At 42.4% G+C, this 26,715-nt stretch overlaps 1 protein-coding gene across 4 annotated transcripts in view; it reads right to left on the reverse strand.

The window, feature by feature from the left end:
• Positions 1–479: 479 nt before the first annotated feature.
• The window catches only part of SLAMF1 (signaling lymphocytic activation molecule family member 1), a 36,015-nt gene continuing 9,779 nt past the window's right edge, over positions 480–26,715 (reverse strand). Inside the window, exons 2-9 of one of the 4 annotated variants that reach the window (XM_045547109.1) lie at positions 26,285–26,623; positions 23,786–24,070; positions 15,211–15,312; positions 14,426–14,472; positions 14,105–14,127; positions 10,782–10,865; positions 4,608–4,700; positions 3,021–3,054 (exon numbers count right to left, since the gene is read on the reverse strand). In XM_045547109.1, coding sequence (XP_045403065.1) covers positions 3,021–3,054; positions 4,608–4,700; positions 10,782–10,865; positions 14,105–14,127; positions 14,426–14,472; positions 15,211–15,312; positions 23,786–24,070; positions 26,285–26,623 — 1,007 coding nt within the window. Of the gene's footprint in view, positions 3,055–4,607; positions 4,701–10,781; positions 10,866–14,104; positions 14,128–14,425; positions 14,473–14,926; positions 15,017–15,210; positions 15,313–23,785; positions 24,071–26,284; positions 26,624–26,715 lie in introns of those variants that run through there. The other 3 variants (XM_045547105.1, XM_045547107.1, XM_045547106.1) reach the window with 3 other exon arrangements.

A 26,715-nucleotide genomic window follows, 5' to 3' on the forward strand; every position in this document is an offset into this window, starting at 1 on the left:
ATGGAGGGTGGTGCCTGACCTTTGGTAAAGTGGATACCTGGCTAACCCTTATCCACCTGCTAGGAAGAGACAATCTCACAGCCCATCTGATCAGATCAGCTACCTTCAGAGTTTCATAACTATGGCTGTGGAGACACAAGGCCAGGTGACATGTCTTGGCACACTGCCATGTTATAAATCCTCTAGGAAACATGGGACAAAAGTGCAAATTCCTTGATGCATTGGCCGTAATTTATTCACTTCCAAGAAGTAGAAACATAAATTTCAGGAGGAGAATTAACTCTCAGTGCCTTCTCAGCCAACATCCTGTAATAATACTCACGTCTGGGTTGCATGACCGAGATAGTGTCCTAAAGAGCCTGGGACCACACCTAGTTGTATTTCAGAGCATCAGTTCCTCAAAACCAAGAATAGATCTGTTCCTCCTGACTTCCCCAGAATTCAGATATGCTTGGTCAAAAGAAAACAACATTAGAGGGGAACATGGGGAAATCAGACTCTAAAGTCTCTGTTTTATTTTTTAAGCCTGAAGAAAAAGCAAGCTCATGCTCACCCACAGTGACATTGGGGGACAACTGAATAGTGGCGAGACCAGCAGAAGGGTCCTCTGGTTTCCCACCTGTAACCCAGAGTCTGGGAGTGTGGGAAATAATGTCAAGTGTTGTTTGGTGGCTGGCCTGAAAGATTCCCTTAAGATATAGTTTCCCTCCCCGGCGAGGTCTTGAGTCCAGGGTTTCAGGAAATGTTGAAGAGACAGCATCTTCTTCCTCATTTGTTTCTGCCCTTCTATTCAGAACTCAGCCACAAGAAAAACCCAAGTGTTGGGAACTAAGCTTCTAGAGAAATCTGAGTGGTGGTAAAAAAATTAAAAAAAAAAAAATGAGTGCTCAAAACTCCCAGTATTCACAAATCCCTGTTAGTAGCTACACAGTTTTGAGAATAGACAGAACCAATGTGTTTAAGGTTACACAGGGTGGTGTAGTGGACATGTTACTTTTTGCCTGCCCCGAACTGGGACCCCACTTCTTCTATTTGAAGAATTCCCCAACTCATAAGAGGCAGAGTCTCCCAACCACTGTGAATGTAGAAAATGCCAGATATTCAATTCCCAGCCTCCCTTGGAGTTAGTGCATGGATGTGTGGCCTCGGATTAGTCACTCAGTCCCAGATTTTGAATTAGAACTGGAGATGAAAAGATGAGGAAGCTCACAACTAGTTACAGATTCCTTTGTTCCTTCTCCACTCTCACTGCTTCTCTTGACCAGCAAAAAACAAATAAACAACAAAAACAAAAAGAAAGAAAAGATGAACAAGGGACCCAGAGATTTAGTTTTGGTGGCAGACAGTGCAGCAGCAACAGTAATATCAAGTTTCCAAGTCCAGCAGAGGCAGTGAGGCAGTGGTGGAGTCTGTGCCTAGTGTTTGGGATGGTGGCTGTGCAACTGTGGGGCCCAGGATTGTCGTCCCTGGGCTGGTTTTGTAATTTGGGCTGTGGTCCCAGCCTTAGTTTAGTCTCCCTTTTTCCTGCTCACTTTCAGAGCACAGTTTTGTAGAACCTCCTAGCAGTTATTCAAACCAACCAATATCTTTTCAATAAGTTCCTTTTCTACATATAAAAAATCCAAAGTCAGTTTCTGCTGATTGCAGCTGAGAACCCTGTTACAGAAGCTGGTACCAGGAAATGAGATGTACTAACCAACAGAACCTAAACTGTGAATCGACTGAATAGAGGAAGTAAGATACAAGGCAATGATGATCCCAGAATATTGAGCTGGGAAATTGGTGCCCCTTGTTATGCAGTGGTACGGTGATTATTTCTTACAGTGTTCACCGAGGTTATGCAAGAACCAATAAGAAGAGCTTACATTGAAGATGGCCTGTTTGAAAGCAGAGAATAGGAAGAAATAGGACTTTACTAAAAGAGGCTCTTTCTGCTTGCAGCCTGCAAACAGTTACTGAACTAAGTTACTGACTATTCGATCATTTTAAGATGTTGGGCCAAAATAACTTAATTTGCTACTCAAAGATAAAATTCATGTGAGGAGAGGTATGCAGGAGTAGGAAGAGACCTGCTGACCTGCAATACCCTGTGAGGCTCTGTGTGTAAAAGTGGTTCAGAACCAGATTGGAGACAGCCTTAGCAGAGGCTCCAGGTTTGTTGTTCAAGGGAGTAAACAGAGAACTAGGATTTAAAGATCGTTTTGGGTAGTGAAAAAATCACTCTGGGATAAGATCTTCTGAGTATCTCACATTCCCTTGTAGCAGCACCCCAAACACTCGCTACTTTTTTTTTTTTTTTAACTAAATGCTGTTTGCACAGAACTGTACTTTTTAGAATCTTAGATGGTTTTCATTCTATTGTTCAAAGTTCAGAGATCTCAAAGTCATTCTTTCAGTTTATTGACTCTTCAGTTTCTGGGTTTTGCAAATAAAATACTGATGCTCTTAGCTTCTTTTATGGAACAATCTCAGAGTGTTTTACATATAATAAGAAATTCACCCTTCATCCTTCTTTCACCTTTCATCCAGAAAGAGAAACTGAGGCACAGAGGCTTGATAAGGTCTGCAGGTGATCAGGATCAGCTCCCAGAATAAAGTAAAGACAGCCAAAATGTAAGCTTTTCCAGACTTTGTGGCTGGTGCTCAGCAGTCTGAGATAGGCACTAGATGTCCTGGATTTCTGTCTTTGGTTTTTATTATCCAATTCCAGCACAGAGCAGGATGCCCGAAGTCTGGATTCACATTGCCCATTTCGTCTGCCACACCACAAAGATGGAATCTGTATCGAGTAGCTCTGTCCTGTGACTGTGCCCACTGCAGCGCAAGCCACACTTCCTTGTCCATTTCACAGCTGTATGTGAAACGTCACCAGGGAGTTGATCCAAGAAGGGTACAGATGTGTAGAGTGTCTGTCACAGGGAACCTGGGGCCTGGGGCCAAGTTCAGTGTTTATTTTGGTTTTTCTATTTTCTTTCAGAAAGTCCCTTTACTGAGTCTTTGGTGTCAGCTCTCTGGAAGTGTCACACTGGCATAGACTGTGATGGAATTCGGTTCCTGGGGGCAAAGCAGAAGAAGTCTGTGAATGGAAGGACCCAGCACTAGCTTCACAGGCTGCAAATGGAAACAGCGCTGCTGAGGAAAGGGTCTCAGAGATCATGTAGGTTAACGACTTGCTCAGGGTCTGTCACAGAGGGGGCCTTGCTGGAGCAGCACTCAGGTCCCCAGACTGCTGCCCTGCTTGCAGCAGGGCCACAGCTCCCTTCCAAGCTCTAAGCATAAGGGAGTCAAGGAGATCTGTCCTCAGTGACCTTCTGTCCCCTCCTCTCCCCTCTCCTCCCCCTCCCTCCCCTTCCCTTCCCTTGTAAGGAGAACCAGGTGCTTTGCTGTTAGGCATGAAAAAAAATCTGGAGAAGCCAAGGGAGTTCTAAATTATTGAGCTTTCAAAAGAGCAAGGAAGACCCAAAGGAGAGGGTAGAATTGGTACCAGCAGAAGACAGGGAGTGAGAGGAGAAGAGGATTGTGCACAGAGATCTCTCCCAGGGAGAAAAAGAAAGAGAAGGGAACAGGGAACAGGGAATTTAGGAGGTTTCACCGTAGAATGTAAACCATAACATTTTCTTCCCCAAATAAACTTCATTAAAAATTTACGTTATTTAAAGTTTAAAGCTTTTGAAGTCAGGTTTATATTTTCGCTTTCCTCTCAGATATGACAACGTACTGAGAATAGACTTCATGCTGATGGTCTATTTCATCTTAACACAAGGCACCCACCAGGCATTTCCAGGTGTGTGTGCAGCAAGAACTTTGAAGAAGACAGGTGGATGTAAGCATTTTTGTGACCTTTGTGCCTCTGTAATCCTGGGCTGTCTCCTAAAAGAGCCCAACTGGGGTCAAGATTTCAGCTCAGAATTTATTTCTATTCATTTAGTGACAGAAATATTCCTGTCAGAAGTAAGCTTAGTTCATGCAGATTTTGTATTGGGGTAGAATAGGTGGGTCTCATTCTGAGTTGCACCTCATATTCTCTTCCAAGCTTAACACCCATGCTGAGCTGCACCCCTAAATATTCTGATTAAATGGGGCTGGATAGAGTCTAGGCAAGAACGTTTTCACAAAGCTCCCCTGGCAATTCTGTTTTGCAGCGGGAGGTGAGAATTCCTGGACTCAAGCTGCGATCCCCAAACTTAAGTGTGCATCACAATCACCTGGGCTATCGTTGCTCCCCAATATGTAGGTCCCTGGGTACTCTTCATAGCCATTATGACTTAATGGATTCTTAGGTGGACTGCCCCAGGAATCCTTATTTTTAACAAGTGTGCCAGCTGATTTTGACGTGGTCCTTGGAAAACTCCCAGGGAAACACCAGCCAGTAGGGAGTGAACCGTGATCCCCTGTGAGCAGGTGTAAGGGGTTTCATGGAAACCCTAAAACCAAGGCCACAGATCCTCCTTGCTGACTGCTTGCTGTGGCCTACCTTCCCCACTTCAGGACTCAGAAATCTGTTTCCTTTCATTTATACATAAAAACAAAAACAAGCAAAAACATCTTCCCCTTCCCCTCCTCCACGTATTCCTTCTGTACATAGAGGAGGCACAGAGATGCCTCACCTGGACAGATTCGGGGACAGGCTCTGTGGCAGCAACGTAAATGGTAGTGCAAGGGTTCTGAGCTGGGAGGGGGTCAGGTTTCTTCTGAAGACCCTATAAGAGAAGCAAAAAAAGCAGGTTAGCTGAACAGAGAGCTAGTTCCCATTCAAATCTCCCCATGGAGAAGCTGTGAGTTAGAAAGCTCCTTGGGGTCACTTGATCTAACTTCCTTCTGAGGGAGAATTCTCCTCCAGCTTCCCCAGAACTCAATTCTCCAGGCTTTGCTTAGACTCCCCAAGTGACATCTTGGTGCTCACAGCCTCCCAGGGCAGCCCCATTCAATGTTAGCACTGTGTTTTAAAGGTCTTTCTCACAGCAAACCAAACTTGGTGTGGCTCTCACCAGGCCAGCTGAAGGGAACAAGCTCTTAATAGAATTTGATCTGTCACTCACCACCTGCTATAGGCAGAGCTCATTCCATCCCACACTGCTGCTTCTGCTGTTCCTCACCCTAACATATGTTTTCTCATTTGCCTCACAACCACTGTATACATTAAATATTGCTGTTATTCATACTTTACAGATGAAGAAGCTAAACCTCAAAAAGATTAAGTACTTAATCTTTGTGCATATGCAAAATGTATTGAAGCCAGGAGTACCAACAAGTGTTTTAACTTAAAGGGCATGTTCTTTCTGTCACTCTTTTTTGTTACCTCACAATGAACCATCCTTTACCTAAATTCCTCATGTATTTAAAGCCTAATTCACACATTATGGCAACCGTACATTGTATTTAAAAGACTCTGATATATTTATGTGTTGTTTCTCCAAATAGACTGTAAATTCCTTAAGAATTCCTATACTTCTTTGCATTCTCCACAAAACAATGCTAGGCACATAGAAAACCCTTTGGTTAGTATTTGTTGATGTTACTTTGAGTGCATTAAAATGCACAATACTAGGACAAAGTGAATGTAGGAGTAAATTGAGACCACATCCCTGTAAAATGGGAATGCCACCACTTATGATAGGGAAGTCATCTCTTGAACACACTTTGGGATGCTGGTTATCGGGTAATGCTGCCCTCCCCTCTCCATGGGTATAGAGCAAGACTTGAAACCACAGCACATGTGTTTTAATGAGAGAGAACTTGAAATCTTGTCATCTGATGGAAGAGTTAAGGAACTGGAAAAGTTAACTGGAGGAAAGAAGATTTGTGGTGGGACGTGATTTTTCTCTTTCTTATGTGATGGATTGCCATATAGAAGCAGAATTAGGTTTCTCTGTAGAGTCCCACAGGTTTAGACCAAGATTGGGATTTGGAAAAATATTTTGGTTCAATAGAGTGAAGATCTTTCTACTACTAATAATAAAAGATGCTCAAATGTGGGATGGATTACTTTGGAAGGCAGTTCCCTGTAACTGGAAGTGCTTGGGCATGGGCTAGACCAGTGCTTCTCACACTTTTATTATGTATGTGAGTTACCTGGGGATCTTGTTAAAAGGTTGGTTTTGTTTCAGAAGATCTGGAGTGGGACCCGAAATTCTGTATTTCTAATAAGGTCCTGGGTGATGCTAATGCTGCTTGTTCACACACTATACTTTAGTAAAAAGGAGCTAGCCAACACTTGGGAAATAAATATTAAACTTCAATAAGTCAAGGATGCATTTTATAATTTCTAGGGTAGCCACTAAAGGAACAGAAAAAAGTTGTTTAATTACTAATATAATAAAGCAAATGGAATAATTAAAAATGTTTTTAAAAAATCCTCCACCAGAGAAACTGCAGGGTCAGAGAGCTTCACCAGTAAATTCTGCCAAATATTTAAGGGGAGAAATAGTAATAAGATCAATCCTACCAAATATTTCCAAAGAATAACAAAAAGGAAGTACACCCTATCGCGGATTGAATTGTGGTCTTCGGAAGATATGCCCACCCAGAATCTCAGAAAGTAACTTTATTTGAAATAAAGGTCTTTGCAGATGTAATTAAGGTAAGGATTTCAAAATGAGGTCATTGTGGGTTAGGGCGGGTTCTAAATCCAGTGTGTCATGCAAGAGATGGAAAAGGAAAAGACAAAGACACACAGACAGGGGAAAGTCACATGAAGATGGAGGCAGAAATTGCGGTCATGCAGCTACAATCCAACAAGACCAGATTGCCTGGCGCCAACAGATGCTGCAAGAGACAAAAAGCCTTCTCCCCTGGAGCCCTCAGAAAGAGTATGGCCCTGACTACACGACACCTTGGTTTTGGACTTCTGGCCTCCAGAATTGTTAAGGAATAAATTTCTGTTTTTTTAAGTCACAAAGTTTGTAGTAATTTGTTATGGCAGCCCTAGGAAACTAACACATACTCCAACTCATGTTGGGAGGTTAGCATAATCTTGATATCAAAACCTCACAAAGGCATTACAAAAGACAAGAATTACAGGCCAATTTCACTCAGAAACATCAATAGGAGGAAGAAACTCTTAACAAAATATTAGCAAATAAAATCCAGCAATATTTAAAAAGGATCAGACTAAATTGCTTCTATTCCGGGAATGGAGAGTTCCTTTAACTTTTGCAAATCAGCGTAGCAGCAGATAAATGAGGAAAACAACAACCATAAGATTATCTCAACAGATGCAGAGTGTTGATAAAATTCAATATCAATTCATGATAAAATATCTTAGTAAACCAGGAAGAGAAGATAATATTCTTAATGTGGTAAAAAGGCCACTACAAAAAACCTTCAACAAATATCATACTTAACAGTGAGACATTGAAAGCTTTCCTTTTGAGTTTGGAACTATGTAAAGATGCCACTATTACCATTTCCATTAACCGTCATATAGGACATCTCAAACAGGAAAATAGGGCAAGAAAAAGTAAGAGAAAGTATGTGAATTGTAAATGAAGAAATAAAACATATTTTTTATATACAATTGTATCATCTGACCTAAATAAAGTAAGGTATGTATCCTTTTTTGTGAATTGAAAGACTCAGTCCTGTAAAGAGGTATGTTCTCAAATTGATCTATTCAGTTCTAATTAAAATGCTAGCAGGATTTGGGGTGGGGTTGGGAGGGACTTCACAAACTGATTCTAAAGTACATATGAAAAGGCAAAAGACCACAATGGCCAAGAACTCTTAAAAAGAAAAAAAGAGGCCGGGCGCAGTGGCTCATGCCTGTAATCCTAGCACTCTGGGAGGCCGAGGTGGGAGGATTGTTTGAGCTCAGGAGTTCGAGACCAGCCTGAGCAAGAGCGAGACCTCGTCTCTACTAAAAATGGAAAGAAATTATATGGACAGCTAAAAATATATATAGAAAAATTAGCTGGGCATAGTGGCACATGCCTGTAGTCCCAGCTACTCAGGAGGCTGAGGCAGGAGGATCACTTGAGCCCAGGAATTTGAGGTTGCTGTGAGCTAGGCTGAAGCCACGGCACCCTAGTCCGGGCAACAGAGCAAGACTCTGTCTCAAAAAAAAAAAAAAAAAAGAACAAATAGGAAGATTCCTTTTACCAGATATCAAAATTTATATTAATAATAAATCTGTAATTAAAATAGTATGGCAGTGTTGCAAATATTAACAAATGGATCAATGGAGCAGAATAGGAAACATCAAAATAGAACCCACATATATGGACTCTTGATTTATGGTAAAGATAACACTGTAGTGGGGCAAGGACAACCTTTCAATAAATGGTCAATAAGATATCCATATGGAAAAAAATAAAAAACTTGATCCCTCTCAAACCATACTCCAAAAATAATTTCCAGGTATAAAAATAGATATAAATGTGAAAGAAAAATAACTTTTCATTACCTGGGAATAGAGAAAGATTTAACAAAGAGGATACAAAAAGTGCTAACTCTAAAGGAAAAGATTACTAAATTATTCTACACTGAAATCAAGAATGACTCTTTATTGATAGGTATCTCTGAGAAATTGCAAAGGCAAGCCACAGACGGATGAAGGTATTTGCTAACATACAACTGTCAAAAGGCTCATATCCAAAATATGTAAAAAGCTTATACTAATCTATAACTAATTCATTAAAAAGCCTAAAATTCAAATGTTAATGTGCAAGAGATTTAACAGGTGCTTTAAGAAAGAGGATTTTAATATGGCCAATAAACATTTGAAAAGTTGTTTCACTTCCTCAATAATTAGAGGGATGCAAAATAAAACCATAACAAGATATATCCATTGGCAGGGCTAAAATTAAAAAGACTGACAATACTAAGTTTTGGTTAGATTGTGTAGCAGTTGAAACTCTCATGTGCAGCTGATAGAAAAGTAAATTGGTACACCCACTTTGAAAAACAGTTTGGCCTTATCTAGTCAATTTAAGAATATACATACTCTATGATTCAGCAATTCGACTTCTAGGTATATACCCAGCAAAAATATGTGAACATATCCACCAAAAAACATGCATATGAATGTTCACAGCTGCAATTTTCTTTTTTTTTCTTTTTTTTTTTTGCACCTGCAATTTTCATAATAGCTTCAAAGTTGAAATAACCCACATGTCTGTCAATAGTCAATTGTATAAACAAACTCACTGATATTCTGTAAAGAAATGAAAATGAATGCATTTTATCTAAGTTCAAAGACATATATGAACTTCATAAAGGCAAAATTGAGCAAAAGAAACCAGACACAATAGGAAAAAGAATAAAGGATTCCATTTTTATAAAGTTCAAAAAAAGAGGGAAAATTAAATTCTATTTCTAGAAGTCAGGACAATGGTTATCTTTGGGAAGGAGAGAGGGATCAGTGGTTGAGAAGTAGCACAGGAGATCTTCAGGAGGTAGTGGCCATGTTCTGTTCCTTGATCTGGGTGGTAGTTTTATGGTATTAGAAGATTTAATACTGAAAGATGTAATTTCTCCTCAAATAGATCTATAGATTCAACATAATCCTAATAGGACTTTTTTGGTAGTACTTGAGAAGTTGATTATAAAATACATGTGAAAGTATAAAGGGATAAGAATAGCTAAAATCTCTCAAAGAAAAATAAAATGGGAAGACTTGCTTTACCAGATATCAAGATGTGCACTTAAGAGTAATTCATTGAGATGATATTTATGTGTTGTACACTTTTTTTGTATATATGTCATGCTTCACAGTAAGAAAAAAAGAAAGAGGGATACTAGCAGCATAGGATGAAATAGTAGGGAAGACAACATGGTAAAGATGAAGTGGGTTACTTAAATGTGTAGATGGGGGGGCGGGTTACTCTTGGGACTCATCTATTTAAATGGAGTTTGGTTGGCAGAGGGAATGAGGATGGGTTGTGTAATAAACCCTCCAGGCCACTAGGGGACAGAAGAAATAAGAGCTTCGTCCAAAAGTCCATCTCCTGGCTCTCAGAAATGCATTCACAGTCATTTGATGCAATTTTCTAAGGTACTAATCAAAGCTGTCTTTACCTTCACATCCTTTTACTCCAGAATTTGCCTCCCCTCATTCCCCAAATGGCCAATGGCCAGATTCTGGCCTATAAATCACCTAGAATTGCCTTCATATCTGAAAAACTACAAAATCTCCACAGCTAACTACAACCCTTTTAGCCTCCCTATCTCTTCCTTTTATCTGCTCCTCAGTTCCACCATACCTCCAGTTTTGCCATCCCTCTCTTCTTAGTTCAATGATCACTCTATCACTGTCTCACTTTCCTCTATCTGCAGTCTGCGTATCTGTCTTCAACCCTACTGTAGCTGGAATTTTCAAGATCCTTCCTTCCATGTCCCCTTTGTGCTATGCAAATACCTAAACTTGGCTCAGTCCAACATGTCACATGATAGTTTTTCCAGACCTTCCCCTCTCTCCTCAAGCCTGAACACTTTTCCTTGGAAAAGAAAAGAGTTTGGTGACACCGGGACCATCAAGTCCTAGAATGCCAGAGCTGGAAGGAGTCATATCTCACGTGTTTCCAGCTTCCTCATTTTTTTTTTTTTTTTTTTTTTTGCTATGAAGAAACAGATCACCAGTTACAGTGTTTCCCACTGTTTCAAATAATAAACAGTCCCATATGACACTGAAGTGTCATGACCTTCAAGAGAGCTCTTGTCCTTGATTTCTGCTTCCCTACTTTGTTCTTCTCTAGAACCCACGGATGTCAGACATGCAAGGTGGACTGGCCAAGAATCCTTTGGGAAACATGACAGGTTCACTTCAAAGAAAGTATAGAACTTACACCCGGTTTCTGGACTTGGGCATAGATAGTAAGGCTTTTTGCTTCCTTTGTTGGCTGGTAATGGTCCGTTTTACCTGGGGAAAAGAAACCATAGTGGTTATCTCCCTCTGGTGCCCAGCATGAACTCCCTGCTCAGACCTGTGTAGTTTTTACTCTCCTTTGCATACCCACCTTCCCCAAGAGTACTGTAGAAACAAAGTACTGAGTCCTAACCTCCCTGCACATTTGTCATATGGTCTGGGGTTAGTTACTGGATTTCCCTAGGCCTATTTCCCTGCCTGTGAAATGGGATTTGAAACACTTGCCTCACAGGGCTGTTGTGACAGTTAAATATTACTTGTAAAGTGTTTAGAATAGCTCCTGGCACATAGTAAATGCCCAGTGTTTTAGGCATTGCTCTCATTGGTGTGCCATTCAGTTATTTTAATCTCTCTGATGTGCATATCTGGTTTCCTAATACGATTCTAAGTTCTTTGAGGGCAGGGCCAGTTAGTTATACCTGTTTTGTATTTTCTGGGGGCTAGCATGTTGCTTCACTCACAGCTTTCTCACCTCACTGTTTCTGAGAGACTTGGTATGTGTGTGGAGGAGGGGTGGGGGCATGTAGGAGAGATGATACACCCGGGACTATTTGGAAAACAAAGCAACAATGTCATTCTGTTGCTCACCATCTGGAAATTTTGCTAAGGGCCTAGGGTTTCAAACTGGAAATGAATAAGTTGCAGAATGTTTTAATTTTTAGCCAGTTTTAAAAAATTTGTAAATTATACGGGTAGTTTATTCTCATTATAAAAATTAAAATTGTGTAGAGATGCATAAAGTAAAAGGTATGCCCTCTTCCCCCATTAACCAACTCAATTTTATTTCCCAAAGTAACCACTTCAAAAGTTTGATATATATCCTTGTAGATCAGCTCTGTGCAAAAGAACTTTCCAAGAGGATGAAATGTTCCATATCTGCACTGTCTAATACAGCCATAGCCACAGGTGGCTATTGAGTGCTTGAACTGTGACTAATGCAACTGAGGAACTGAATTTTAAATATTACTTAATTCAAATTAATTTAAATTTAAAAAGCTACATGTGCTAATGACTACTATTAATATATAGGACAGTGCAGTTCCAGACATTTATTATACTTACATAGATTTTTTTTTTACACAAATGGGGTCATTCTATACACACTTCTCTATAATTTGACTTTTTCACTTAAAATTAGTTGAGGACATTTTCCATGCCAGTGCAGTAGATCTATCTTGTTCTTTCTAACGTTGCGTGGTATCCTTTGTGTACATCATGCAGCAGTGAGGATGCTGGGAAGGTGACAAGCTGAAGCATGAACCCTATTAAGGGATTGTCACAAAGTCCAGCAGAGGCAATGGAGGCTTTCCCCACAGGAAATTACAGTCTTTAGGGTAGACTTATTTTAACAGCAATAAATTCAACCTCCTAAAAAATTGGGAGCACATCTCTGAGGAAACAGCATTTAGGAGCAGCACATTTTTGTTAGTGTGTATGTGGTGAGCATGGTGGAATGTGCTGCAAAAGGGGTGTGAACCCTGGGGAGAAAATGACGGGCAGTCACTGAAGAAGTTCAGAGGATTCAAGGAAAGTCAATGTGATTTTCTTGCTTGAGTGTGGGTATGGTGTGACTGGTGGTTCCAACTTCACTTGTTTCGTCAGGGTTGATCCTGACTGAGAAGCGAGTGTGCATGTGTGTGTGTGTGTGTGTGTGTGTGTGTGTGTGTGTAAAATGGAGGGGTGGACTCAAGGATAATGAGAATCAGTTGGAGGTAGCAGAGGGAGTGCAAGGTAGTTCTGTGACATATACCCTTTCTGTTCAAACCCATGAGTGTTTGCAAAGTTAGACATGCCTGCCCAGCACTCTTCTAGGTGCTATATACAACCAGAGTAGAGAACAGATTCCAGTCCTCTAGGACTGCAGTCCCCAACCCCTGGGCCGTGGACTGGTACTGGTCTGTGACTTGTTAGGAATTGGGCTGCAAAGCAGGTGAGCAGCAGGTGAGTGAGCGAAGCTTCCTCTGTATTTATAGCTGCTCCCCATCACTCACCATGCCCTCTCGTCCCCCTACCCTCGTCCATGGAAAAATTGTCTGCCATGAAACTGGTTTCTGGTACCAAAAGGTTGGGGACCACTGCTCTAGGACTTTCAATCTTGCAGGTCAGCCCAGGCTGAAATTTAGAAATAGGGGGACAATCCTAAATGGTTAGATGGATGGAAAAATGGGGCTGATTGTTACTGCTCAAAAAGAGAATGAATTTATTGGATCAAGATAATTTAGTCTCACATTTTTTCCCCAATGTAAAAACAGGTTTTCAGTAGCAAGATCAATTCAACTCAAAATCAGCAAAGTCTTAGGGTCTAATGAAAAAGGCCTTGGCCTTAGAATTAGGGCATCTACATTCTAGTCATCATAAGCTGTGTGGCATTGGACAAATCATGTCATCTCAGTGGGTCTCTTCTCTTACCATAACTTTAAAGTGAGGGTGTAGGCTGTTTAATGTCCTTTTCAGCTCTTACTTGAAGCAAAGTTATATTACCATAACTTCAAGTACTTTAAACTTACTCTAGGCACTGTTTCCAGATGTAGTCCAGTGCAGCCCTCTGCTGGCCTTACGACTTAAACATTGGTGTTTTAATTCATCTACATTAAGAAATCTGTCTAAGCCTGTATATATGTACATATGTATGCATGTATGTGTGTATCTATCTTCCATCCATCTGTGGAAGCCACTGTGTTTGGTGCTTTCCATGTATTGACTCAGCAACCCCCACTAGAGTACCGTGAAGTATGTAAAATCATCCCCATTTTGCAGATGAGAGGTTAGGTCATTTGTCTGATCACATACCTTGTCAGTGACAAAGTCTGCATTTGATTATAAGTTTCTCTAATGCCAAAGCCCCTGTTCTTAACCAGTGTATTCTCTTGGACATGAAATTCCCAGAAAGTCAATTTAAAAACCCTCAGAGTCAGGCTGCATTCTGGAGATGATACCATTAGAACCTGTCAACGGAGTCTCTCGAGCAAAGTTTTGTGGAGGGTATAGCCAATAAATATAAATTTTAGCACAGGTTTGAGGCAGAGTTTTGTGTGTTACTGGCTTACAATGAACAAATGGTGACTGGAGATGAGGATGGGTATGTGTGCAGGGGAAGGTGGTAGGGAATTTTGGGATGGGATCACCATCCCCTTCAAAGCACAACCACGTGACCAGCAGGGTGTAGCTGAGGCAAGAGCATGGGGTGGGATCCCAGAACCTTTGCTGGATGGGTTGATGTGGATAAGTTAAGCTCAGTTTTCTCATCCCTGGCATCTCACCATTTCCTTATAGTACAAGCCAAGTCTGATTGCCCCACCCCCACCCCTTGGGCTCTAAACATGATTTCTATCTGAATGACCCAGCTAACTCTTAGATGGAGGAAATGAGGCAAAAGTAGGCAGCTGTGCTATGATCTAGATTTTTTTTATATAAGCAAAACCAACCCCTGAGTGCCGAGGTAAGGGCTTTTCTAAGAAGGTTGTGTGTGGATGACACTGCCCTACTTGAGGATGAGATCAATCATGAGCTTGGTGGTGCGAGGATGAGGTTCTGTCCTCACCGTGAGAAGGCTGTCTGCAGCACTTTTCCTGGTCTATTCTGAGTGCAGCGGGGGTTGGTAGTCAGTGTGGCTGAGAGGAGCACGTTGCCCTGAGACATTGAATCACAGGACCATTTGGAGGAGAGGCCAAAACTGCAGGGGAAGAATAATTGCACCTTATTGGTTTCATTGGTGCCTTACCTCAGCACTCTGGGGTTGGTTTTGCTTATATAAAAAAAATCTAGATCATAGCACAGCTGCCTACTTTTGTCTCATTTCCTCCATCTAAGAGTTAGCTGGGTCATTCAGATAGAAATCATGTTTAGAGCCCAAGGGGTGGGGGTGGGGCAATCAGACTTGGCTTGTACTATAAGGAAATGGTGAGATGCCAGGGATAGAAAACTGAGCTTAACTTATCCACATCAACCCATCCAGCAAAGGTGCTGGGATCCCACCCCATGCTTCCCTGACTGATTTTTTGAACGAGATCCAAAAATTCTCTGAATTCAGCTCCCGGTGAATACTGTTAAGCCTCTTGTCTGGACCCCACGGGCAGCTAGTCACACTGAATTAAACTTATCTGAATAATGTCTCCCACGTTAGACACCTGTGGCCCTTCTCTCTATTCCGAAAGCCTAGTAGAGAGGATCAAGATATGTTGAGTTAGACTGAATTGAGCAAGTTCCCAGGATGTGTTTATTTAGTGTTTTTTGCAAAGGTGGCCCCATGCCAAAAGCCAAAGTATTGAGAACAAGTCTGTGCTTGTAGGGAGAGGCGCCGGCTTACCACAGAGAGCCTGAGGAGAATCTCTGTATTGTCAGACACCTACCTCTTCTTTTCAACAGTAGTACTACCACTTCGAGAATCATGATGGCTCCAATGACACCCCCTAAGAGCAGCCCAGCATACAGTCCCCACTGGGGACTTGGTTCTGAAAAAACAAGGTCAAAGGACAATCTCAAAAGTACTGTGAGTTTAAAAACATCCTGCACAGAAGTAGGACGACTGAGCCTCAAGTTCTATTTCTACATTCTTTCCCAAGGGAGAGTTGTTTCCACCATTTTAGAGATCTGCTTTAGACCACTGAAGATTTCCATAGCTGCTTAATTTCCATAAAGATTTTTCTATCCAAACGCTTTATTTTTACCTCAACTACCACATGTCTAAGATTAAACTTATCTTCATCTCTCCGAAGTCAATCTCTCTGCCCAGTTTCTCTATTTTGGAATTTCTAATGCATCCTGCATCCATTTTGGGTAAACAGAACATGGTGGCTCCTCGTGCCGTCACTGCACATCCACGCTATTCTCATGAGACACCGAGAGGAAGAAAGAGCTGGTTTTCTTGTTTAAAAATAAACATAATAGTGCTATTATTGCTCTTCCATGCAAATAACTGTTGAACCCACCAGACCTGAACTGAAGGGAAAGCATTTAGGTTTTCCTCTCAATCATTCTTGTGCTTAAAATTAGTCCTACAGTTCCAATCACCCAGGCTCAAAATCAGAGAGGCAACTTTTACTGCTTTCTCCCCTTTTCTTTCTATACCAAATTTTTTGGGACCAGGAGCAACACTTTGGAAAACAGTGAGTGAGACCTATTGCCTCCGTAAACAAGACATTTAGCTCAATAAGATAATAATAGACAATTATTCAGCACTTACAATGGGCCAAACATTTTTTAGTGCATCGTGTGCACTAATGTATTGAATCCTCACAACAATTCTACAAGGCAGGTACACTCATTATTACAATTTTATGGATAAGGAAGCAGGCATGAAGATCCTCACAAACTAGCGCTTGGTCTAGGAGTAGAAATGTGACTGAATACTAAAGACAGACTTCTTGGAGAGTTTCAGAGATCTATGGGCTTGGGAAAAGTTGCACTAGGGTAATGAACAGTGGGGACCAACCTAAAGAACTAGGGTTCTAAGTAAAGTAATAGCACAAAGTTTCTAAACAGCGTAATACTAGGTGTTAACATTAATGTGTAAGGGTAACTTATCAGGATGATTGTGGAATAAGCCTGCTTGTTGTTGAACCTGGGATGGATTTATTGGGAGGAAATTGAAAGGAAGGAAGAGGTGGGTTACAAAGGAACAGAGTGATCACAGACACAATTCAGATGTTTACAGAGTTGACCAAAGATACACACTAAAGTCTCAATGAATTCATAAAAGACAACCCACCGAGATCCAAGTAGGCCTCCAATATGATATCTAACCAGAAGTTGCCTTCTGGATTTGAAAAGATTCTCCCTTTTTCTTCCTAGGCCTTTCACATTATCAAGTCATCTTAAGGAATCTTATTGAACTAACTTTCTGAATGCCTTAATTATAGGTTCTCTTTCCCAAATTAAACATGTTTTAACTCTGCCAGATACCAACTTCAACAGTCATCTGATTTGATCAAAAAGTTAGGGGCAAGCAGAGAGTTCTAAAAAGACTCCTGAATTTGTATAAAGCATAAAATTTAGAGTCACTACTAAGGCTGGAGGTACCCTGTGAACAGCTCCACTCTGAATGACCACTCTAAATGGCTCATGGTCTCTGAGATGCTGCAACACAAGGGACTCATGGAGAAACCCCCTGAAACAGAGCCAGCAGCCTAATCTTTGTGCCTCATCAGCCTACGGAATCGATGCAGCAAATTGTTACAGTAGCACTTATTTTGAGACTATTTCCTCTTTCTTCTATTATAGGGATTTTGGGAACTTCTAAAACAATAGTTGATTTGAGAACAAACACTCAACCATTTGTATACTTTCAAAAGACAATATTTCTCCCAAATTTTATTTGAGATTGGAAAAAAAATGAAGCCAACAAATAAGGTAATGCCTCTAAAACGGGAAAATAATAGATGACAAAGTTGCATCAGTAACACCTGCCGAGTTACTGGCGTTCTCCTCTTCCCTTGTGCCTGATGCTGACAGCTCTGCTGCCCACCGACCCACATGAACTATTAATAGCAGTGACTGGGGTACATCACTGAGGCTCTGAGGATGTGATAACACCAGCCCTCTCTGTCCTTTCCAGGGCCTCAGGAGGATTAAAGCAATCTGTGACCTTTGTCCTATGACATAAGTGATCAGCTTCTGCCAGCCCAGCTAGATCTGAGAGACAACTTGGCCACAGTGCTGAAAGATATTCCACAAACTGTAATTTTTCTCCTAGTTTTTGGATACAAATATGAACCATAGACTTTTTTTTTTAACCTTAAAGGAAGTATACTATAGTGCTTATTTCACCCAACCAATTAATTTTATGTGGAGGAAACTGAGACTCAGACAGGTGTACCTGGAGTCGTAGAAAAAGTTGGTGACAAAACTGGTTGAAATGAGAACTGTAGCTTTTGCAGTTTGTGTTTTAGACTCTGGAGACAAGGCCTCCATCAGGAAAGCAGTGGCAGGCTGTGATGCACAGGGGACTTCTTGAGTCAAAAGCCCTCTGAGCAGACAACCCATCCTTCCCCACCCCTCCACCCAACACGTGCCCATTCCTGGCCCCAGGCTCCACCCCATACTCTCCTTCCCCATGCACCTTCAGCTGTCCACCATGCCTGCCTGGCTTTGACATCCAGGCCAATCTTACTTCCTCTATGTCACCTTTCCTGACAACCTCAGTTCTTATTCTTCCTTCTCCTTGGGACTCCTGCAGCACCTGTGGTTTATGTCACGTGTCTTAGAACCTGAGTTTTGGCAGCATTATCTTTGCCATGGAGACCATTTTCAGTGATGGTACTTGGAGCTGGAAAGAAGGATTCAAATTCTGGGTCTACCACTTGATTCTGGCCCTGTGACCTTAGATAGGCTACTTGTACACTCTGTGGTTTCAGTTTCTTCATCTGTAAAATGAGCACAGCAATAAGTTCACAGAATGGTTCCAAGGAACCGATATAGTAATGTATGGAAAATGCCCAGAGCAATGCCTGGAATCCTCATGTGGTCAATAAATGTCAACTACTTCCACTAGCCTCAATTTCCCAAATAGCTATTGGGTTCTAGGAGGCCAGAGACCATCTCTTATACTTCTTCTGCAGCTCTCTTTCCACTTGGTACATAATAGGTCCTCAGTAAATTCTTGTTGGTTGACTAGAAGGACAAGAAGATAGGTTTGATTTCAAGTCCAAAGGAATTTCTTCACTGATATCGGGAGATGCTTCAGTCCCATGCAGTCCTTTATGATTTAGTTTCCCTATCTGTATAGCAGGCCCAAGTATTTTTACACTTGGTGCTCATCCATTTGTTGCTATTCTCTAATTATGGTATTTATATGAAAACTAAACATCAGAGACCCTCTATGCTCTTAGAAATTTAGATAAATATGGACAAAATGCCACTGTTAAAGCATGTTGAGGTCAGGCTGCCCATGATTTCTATAATTTCTGAGAAGAATTTCCTCGTGGTCCTCTAAGTCTTTGCTCCTATAGCTCCACTTGCTCTACTCTGTGCTGTCTTGGGTGCAAGGTTCAGTTCCTCCATTAGTTTCCACAAACAAACAAAAATAAAGAAACAAAGACAAAAAAAGCCCTACACCAAGAATTTTGTGGGTTTAAATCCTCTACTTAAGATTGAAGGGTCACAGGGCACAGAATCCATTGTGAACCAGGCAGCTTTCACTACCTGAGAGGCTCAGACCCTCTCTTTCTCTTTCTATTTCTGTACAAGCAACATCTTTCCCCTTTCTCATGCACAACACCCAGATCCTTTGGGGCTCTCACCTTCTGGCTTCTAGCATTTATTAAGGTACTGTCCTAAACAAATACTGTTCCCTTCCAAAAAGGAAATCTAGAAGCAGTTTCTTTAATATGATATTTTCCCATCTAGTAAGTTGTAGAATCCCACCTAGATTGTAAATTTCATGAAGGTAGGCCTTGTACCTTATTCTTTATTTTGTATTCTCCATTCCACCTGATATAATATAGGGCAGCAGGATATTCAATATGTACTTGATGAATTAAATTAGGTTAAATTAGAGTCCATATGAATGGACCTGGGAGAAGACTGTCATGTTTTCTTTTGTTAAAAATTAACAGAGTGCTAAATATAAGAAGTTCTCAGAAGGAATGAAGGGTCACCTTCTGAATGGCTCAAGGCAGGAGTCAAGGGAAGCAGCAGTGACATACTTGGCTTATGCTTTATAATAACAAAATGGAGCCAGGAGGCAAGCATGTGTCTGTGCTCTCAACACATCACCTGTGCTCCCATTTCAAACCACCACTTCCTGTGGCAGAAACTCCAGCTCTCCCTCTTTTTTCTCAGTCATGTAGTGAGGTCTTTTGGGATGGTGATGCTCAGAAATCAGGTAACAGGTGTCCTGGGGCCAAAAGCCCCTTTCTCCTTCATTCACAAAGAAATGCTACTTGAACATTCTTGAACCAGACGTTTGGGACTTTTCTCCCCTAGAGCCTCTTAGAAATAGCTGAGTGGGCTGGTTGAGAGCTCCCATGCTATTTAAGAAGAGTACTTTGCACGAATCTCCACCCTGTGGTTCTCCCCTCTGCTGGCTGTGGTTTAAACGTGGTAACTTGGCGTGTCACACACCTCCAAGGAAAAAGTCAGAGGGCCTTTCTTGTCTCAGAAACACTGTTGCCACAGAAACACAAAAGTCTCTCTCCCTCCTCTAGTCCTCAAATCTTATTTTATTTTATTTTTTTAGGGAAGATAAAGAAGAAAACAAAAAAGAATCTGAGAAACAAATGTAGCTCACCCAGGAGCTATTGAGATGTTAACGTAACGGTCTGAGAGTGCCGGATCTCTTTCCTGCCTTTCATGTGGTTCCGTCAGTAGGGCTGCCAGCGTGGTGCACGTCTCCTTGAAGAAGACAACCATCTTCAAGAGACACTTTCTTGTTGGTGGCAGTTTTCACTCAGTTGGGGGCGGGGAGAGGATGCTTAGGAACCATATACTAATCTAAGGTCTGGGACCATCCAAGTAAAATTTTTACAGAGCTCACAGTTTCCGGAAAAATTCCTCACCCCTGCCTGCCCCACCCAGCATTGCATTGTGGAGGCTACTAGTTGTGCACCCAGTACTATTTCTCCCATGCTTTCATGGTAATACAAGCTTTGTCCAGGCACACAGCTGCCCAGGTGAGGACTACGTAGATCTCTCAGCTTCCCTTGTAGCAGGCGTGGCCATGTGACAAGGCTCTGGCCCATGAGAAATGCCCAGGTTTCATGCTTCCACCATTGTTGTTAGGCTGCCTGGATTGGAAAGACCACGGAGAGGGACCTCCCTTTGCGGGAGCATCTAGGTGGCTCTGTCACAGTGGGAGCTCCCTGCTTGAGGAAATGGCCTTGTTAGAAAGGCGGAGCCTCCGGAGCTCATGGGCAGGTGTCAGCCTTTTCTTCCACTGAACTAATTCAGACATGCTGAGCCAGCCTTTTGCTAATCTTTTGAAAAAGATCTTTTCAAGATGAGCATCCAGGGGCATTCCCTTTTAGTTGAATTATTTAAGGTTATGTATTAATCATTCTAGCGTAGACATAGCTAGGTCAGAATACAGTCAGCAAGGAAGGCAGCAAGTCCCGCACTGTCCAGGGTCAGCATGCTTCACATGGCCTAGCCAGGGCACTTTGTAGCACCCTGGGACTGGGACTTTGCAATAAAGATGCCTCATTATAATAGACACTAAAGTGTTTCTTACTATAAAACACTGAAATGGCAATTGGAACAAGGATGAATATGTGACCAAGAGCCTGGACAGATGTCACTTAAAGAAAATGATTTTGAGGAACAAATATGTTTTTGCATGGGTTGTTTCATTTGAGTCCTGTCAGGAGATAGTGCTGACATCACATTGCATTTGGTCTCATCACATCATGGGGCACTTAGATTTTTTTCGTTAATGAAAATGAAAAATATCTTAAAATCACTGTTCTGGTAATAGATGGTAAAGTGACTTCTAATAAACCCTCAAACCTCACCATTTCATCCCAGGGCTGGGATTTCCCTTTGTGTGCGTGTGAAAAAAGTCTTTGTTAACTCACAGTTCCTGCTTTGGCTCAGACCTCATCATCTCTTGATGGATTACTGCAATAGTGTCCCCACGTAACTAGTTTCTCTTTCTTCTGCCTCTTCCCTGCTTCAGTCTTTTCTCTCCACCATAGTATTTCCTCTTTGAAAGGCAGAACTGATGGTGTCCCTCCTTTACCTAAAACTCCTTATTATCTCCCATCACTTGTAGGAGAATACAGAACAAGACTCAGCTATGTCTGTTTTTCCCTCTGCCTGGAATGTCTTTCATCAGCTTGGGTAATTTCCATTTATTTTTAAATCCCAGCTTATGTCATATGCTCTGTGATGCTCTCTCTGATCCCCTGAGATGGTGTTAATCATTCCCTCTTCTTTGTTACCTTGTACCTACATCTGTTTTGCACTTGTCACACTATGTAATCTAGGATAATTATTTACTTGTAGAACTATCTTCTTCCTTAAGGACAAGAATCATGTCTTTTTTATCTTTGTGTACTCTGCACCTAGCACAGTGTTGGGGTATAGTAGGGCTTCAGCAAATGTTTTGTCACACTAAGTGCAGTGTTTTAGGAATTAGTAGTATTCATTTGCAAAACTAAATCAGTGGACTAATAAAACTCTGTTTTCAGTATTTAGGCAACATGGTGTATTTGGAAGGGCATGATGCAAACCAGCTGTGTGATCTGGTTCTGAGACAGTGTGGTCCCTCATCCCTGGGGACAGTGCGGGGCACTCGGGGGAAAATCTCTACTTGTGTTACAGGTTGAATTGTATTCCCCCAGATTTATATATTGATGTCCTTAGAATGTGACCTTATTTGGAGATGAGTTCTTAACAGATGCAATTAATTTCAAATGAGGTCATTAGGGTGGTGTTATGGGCTGAATCATCTCACCACAAAATTCATATGTTGAAGGGCTAACCCCCATTATCTCAGAATGGGACTGTATTTGGAGATAGGATCTTTAGACAGATGATTAAGTTAAAATGAGGTCATTAGGGTGGGCCCTAATCTAATCTCACTGGTATCCTTTTAAGAAGAGGAAATTTGGACCCACAAAGAGACACTGGGCCATGTGGGCAGGCAACCCGACATATCCAGTAAGTGGACAGGGGGGTGACTCTTGCTGTGAAATGGCTAGAAGAGGGAATATGCAGTGTGTTAGGTTTACCAGAGAACTCCCAGGTACAGCCTGAATGCCAGGTGGGATTTTCCCAGAAGTCCACTTGGGAATACTCCAGGAGAGTCTCTGTGACAGGAGGTGCTATGTGAAAGGGCATAACTTAGCTGGATTCCCCTGTCACCTCATCTATGGTCATGTGGGAAAGCCCTCCACATGAACACCACGGCTACTGTGGGAAGGAGTCTCTTTGGAATGACTCCTGCTTCCCCTCAGTGGATGCAGACAGTAGAATGTCAAGGCATAAGCAATACCTTGCAGGGCCGGCACCCTGGTCCTTCTGTCCCCGAACCTGTCTGAGTCAGGGACACAAGATTTGTTGGTGAAAAGGGCCAGTGTTCTATCCTGTATCCAAGTGGTTAGATGTGTGTACTTTATCAGTTCTCTCTTCTTTTTGGTAACAGAATAATGATGCTTTTCTTTCTAGAGAAAGAGCAGTCAGAAGATCTAGGTTTAGATGCTAACTCCAATATTTACAAGTTAAAGAAACTCGAGGAGGGTACTAAATGCTATGAACTTCAATTTCCTCATCTGCATCATGATGATGGTAATAACACCTATCCAGCAAGGTTATTGTGAGGATAAAAAGAGATTCTAGGTTTGTAAGTGCTTTGCCAATAGTAAAGTGCTATCCAGTTCATCATCATTCCTCAAGCTTCTGAGTCCAGGTCTTACTTCACCTCTCTCTGACTCCCCCGGCCCTCTGACCTGCTGTGGGATTCTCAGTTTGTTCCATAAAATGAGGCTCTTCATTATATCCTGTGTTTCATGATTAAGCAAATGTTTCATATCTTATCTCAAAGATCATGTGTCATATTTATTCCCAATTTCCTACAGGGTAGGTGAACAATAAATACTATTGGTGGTGTAGACCTGTCCCACCCTTAGTGGAGCACGGACTTGAGAGTCAGGACCTGCCACCTGCACTCCTCACCCAGCCACCCTCATAGGCTGGAGCCAGGGCAGGAGGCAGAGAGGAAGGATCATGCCTTGGAGACCCGGCTTCCGGGTCTGGCTCCATCATTTCCCATTGGTTTCCTCAACTGTGAACTGAAGATAACAATGCCACCCTGGTCAATGTAAGGGTGCACTCACTGAATGCACACAGGTGGCTTTTGCAGACTATAAAGAAAATGTAAAGTGTCATCACTAAGGTGAATGCCATGGCTGGGGAAGCAGAGCAGTTGGCTCAGGGGGAAGCTGAGCCTGTACTCACTGAATGGCACACTGGCCACCACTAAGTACTCACCCACGGGTCCTGGGCTGCAACTGGGCCATGGGATGATGGCCTTGGAGCTGTTGCTGACGGGGTTGCTCGCAGTGCAGATGTAGGTGTTGTTGGCGTGCTGGGGGCCGAGGGTAATGGACAGGAGGTGGGAGCTGTTGGCTGGGCTCAGAAGGTGAGTGTCCACCTTCTTGCCCCAGCTGTAAGCCACGTCGTCCCCTTTCTCCACCATGCAGGCCAGCATCAAGGTGCAGGTCCCATTCTCTTGGGTCTGGTTTAACACTTTAATTTCTGGAGTAGAGACCTTCTCTGTCAGGAGGGGGAGGAAGGCAGCCATCACTGAAATGAACCTCTAGGAATCCTCACTTGACCTTTTTGTTAGAACAAAGTGCAGCCTAATGGCATCCCACCCTCCAGGGGGCTTCGGTGTGATTTATTTCTAGTGGGGAACTAACTATTGCTTCACACCATCCCTCGCTCCCCACTAAACCCTCTCTAAGACCACCTCAGGATAAAATAGAGAAGAATTTTTGTTTCAGTCCCCTTCTACCAATACTGTTAGGGCTCCAATACTGTTGCTGTTCCTGCTGTTCTTGATCTAGGTTGTTGTTCTCCTGTATTCTATCTGTGGAGTTTGCTGTCAACTAATCCCCATGGATTTTTTTTTATTTCAGCTCATTATGGGGGTACAAAAGTTCAGGTTATATATATTGCCCATGCCCGCCCACCCCCCGAGTCTGAGCTTCAAGCGTGTCCATTCCCTAGACAGTGCTCATCGCACTCATCAAGTAAGAATACATCCATCCCTTTCCCCCAGCCCCCACCTCTGTCCAATACCCAATTGGTGTTATTCCCAAATGTGCACTTAGGTGATGATCAGGGAAACCAGTTTGCTGGTGAGTACATGTGGTGCTTATTTTTCCATTTTTGGGATACTTAAATTATTACCTCTAGACCTAAAAGAATGACTTCTTAGTAATGGGATTTCCTCTATAGTATGGGGTGTGTGTGTGTGTGTGTGTGTGTGTGTGTGTGTCTGAGGTAGGGATAGGTTCTCAGTTATAGCTGTAGGCTCCATCAGTCTATCCCACCCTAATGCCATGGAACAGGCAAGATAAAGGGGAAAGTCTTGATAATTTAGCAATTACTATAGGACAAGTACAGTGATGGAGTTTCACATTCATCATCTTCTTCAATCTTTTTGGCAATTATAACTCTAGTTGTAATTATTCCCACTTTATAAATGAGGAAACTGAGTCCCAGAGAAGTGGAATGTCTTACATAATGTCCCATAGCATCTAAGTGGTCAAGTTGAGAGCTGAACCTAAGTCTGTCTGACTCCAAAATCCAGCCTCTTTCTTTGACTTCAGAAGAATGCTATGGTTGCAGAGACCACATTTCCAAAGTAAGAATTTGATCACAAGATGTGACAAGGGCAGTAAACTTATGGAACAAAAGTATTGAATGTATGACATCTACCCTGTTTTGAAAAATGCATCATGTGCAGCCTTCATGCTCCTGGCAATCTTGCCCCAGAGACGCTGCTGGAGTGATCAGGACTGCCTGGTGCCTGGCGGAGGGCTGCGGGAATTCCACATGCACCGTTTGTAGGAAAGGGAACGCTGGCACAGGGAGGATCACAGAGGGTGTTGCTATCTCCCCTCTAGATAGCTGAGGATTTCAAAGAAATGCCGGGTAGGTGTGAATCCTTGTCCCATCCTCAAATATAGGGAAGTCATTCTGAAGAAGCAGGAAAGTCCCACATGGCTGTCAGGATTCCTGGGAATTCAGGTGAGTGTCTGGGCCTAACAGACACAAACCCTGGGTGTATACAAGAGGGGCTGGCAGTCAAAGAGGCTTGAAAAAGCACTGGCCTCGGGTTCATGTGCACCAGGGTCCTAGTTTAAGTTCTGCAATTAAGCAACTTTATAACCAGAGCCTTCGTTTAAATGAGAAAAAAGATACTTTTCCACCAGGTGAACATGATCCTCTGCCAGGACACGGCTTGGTGAGTGGTGTGTGGGCAGAATTTCAGCCCTCCTTACCCAGAACCCCCAGTGCAGTGAACCACCCACACAAATATGTATAAACATGTGCAAACCACTTCTTTCTGAATTTCAGTATCCTCATCTATGGGAGAGGTTGGGTTTGATCAGTGATATTCAAATTTTTTAAAAATCAGAAAAAAAATCTTGTTTTCAAATGAAATCTTATTTGCAGACCAAGACTCTTCGGGCTACAGGCTGTTCAGCCCACAGGCAGCTAGGCCTGTGGGAAATATGGGTAAGAGTAACCGACTCCCACCAATCAGCCGCCACCAATGTGCAATGTCAGGGGGCGGGGAGGGGGGAATTGCCAACCTCTAAAACCTCTTCCCTGAAGCACAGTTTAAGTACCCCTGGACTAAATGATCTTCAAATTGCTTCCAATACTGAATAGCTCTTCTTTTAAGAGAGGCCTAAATTCTTATACAAGGGACCATCTTGGCCCTCCAGTGTAGACAGGAGAAGCCACCATTATTACCATAAAGCTTCAGCTGCAGGCAAAAGTGCTGAACTGAATCGTTTCTCTCCAGGGTCATAAAGTACCATCCCTCATCCTCCTTCCTGGTGTTCAGGATCCCCAGGCGCAGGTCCTCCAGGTGAAACTTGTAGCGGTCCTTCAGGTAAGGTCGAGGGCCTCCCTCCGATGGATCAAGAGACACTATTTTATCCTTGACGCTGTTTTCTGGTGATGTTGCTGCTGTGACAAGGATGCGGATGCTTTTGTTCATGCTCTTATTTATCCCTTTCTGCGTCAGGGGCAGCAACACATTCCTTCCCAGCTGACGGAGAATCTTTGGGCAGTTCATCACGCCTGGGCCTACGGGAGGGAGGAGAAGCGAGCCCCTTAGTGTGGAGATCTCTAGGCCACATCATGTCTGTGGATCAGGAATGACAGACTGCAGGCTCTCC

Source organism: Lemur catta, chromosome 3, assembly GCF_020740605.2.
Source record: "Lemur catta isolate mLemCat1 chromosome 3, mLemCat1.pri, whole genome shotgun sequence".
NCBI classification, from domain to species: Eukaryota; Metazoa; Chordata; class Mammalia; order Primates; family Lemuridae; genus Lemur; species Lemur catta.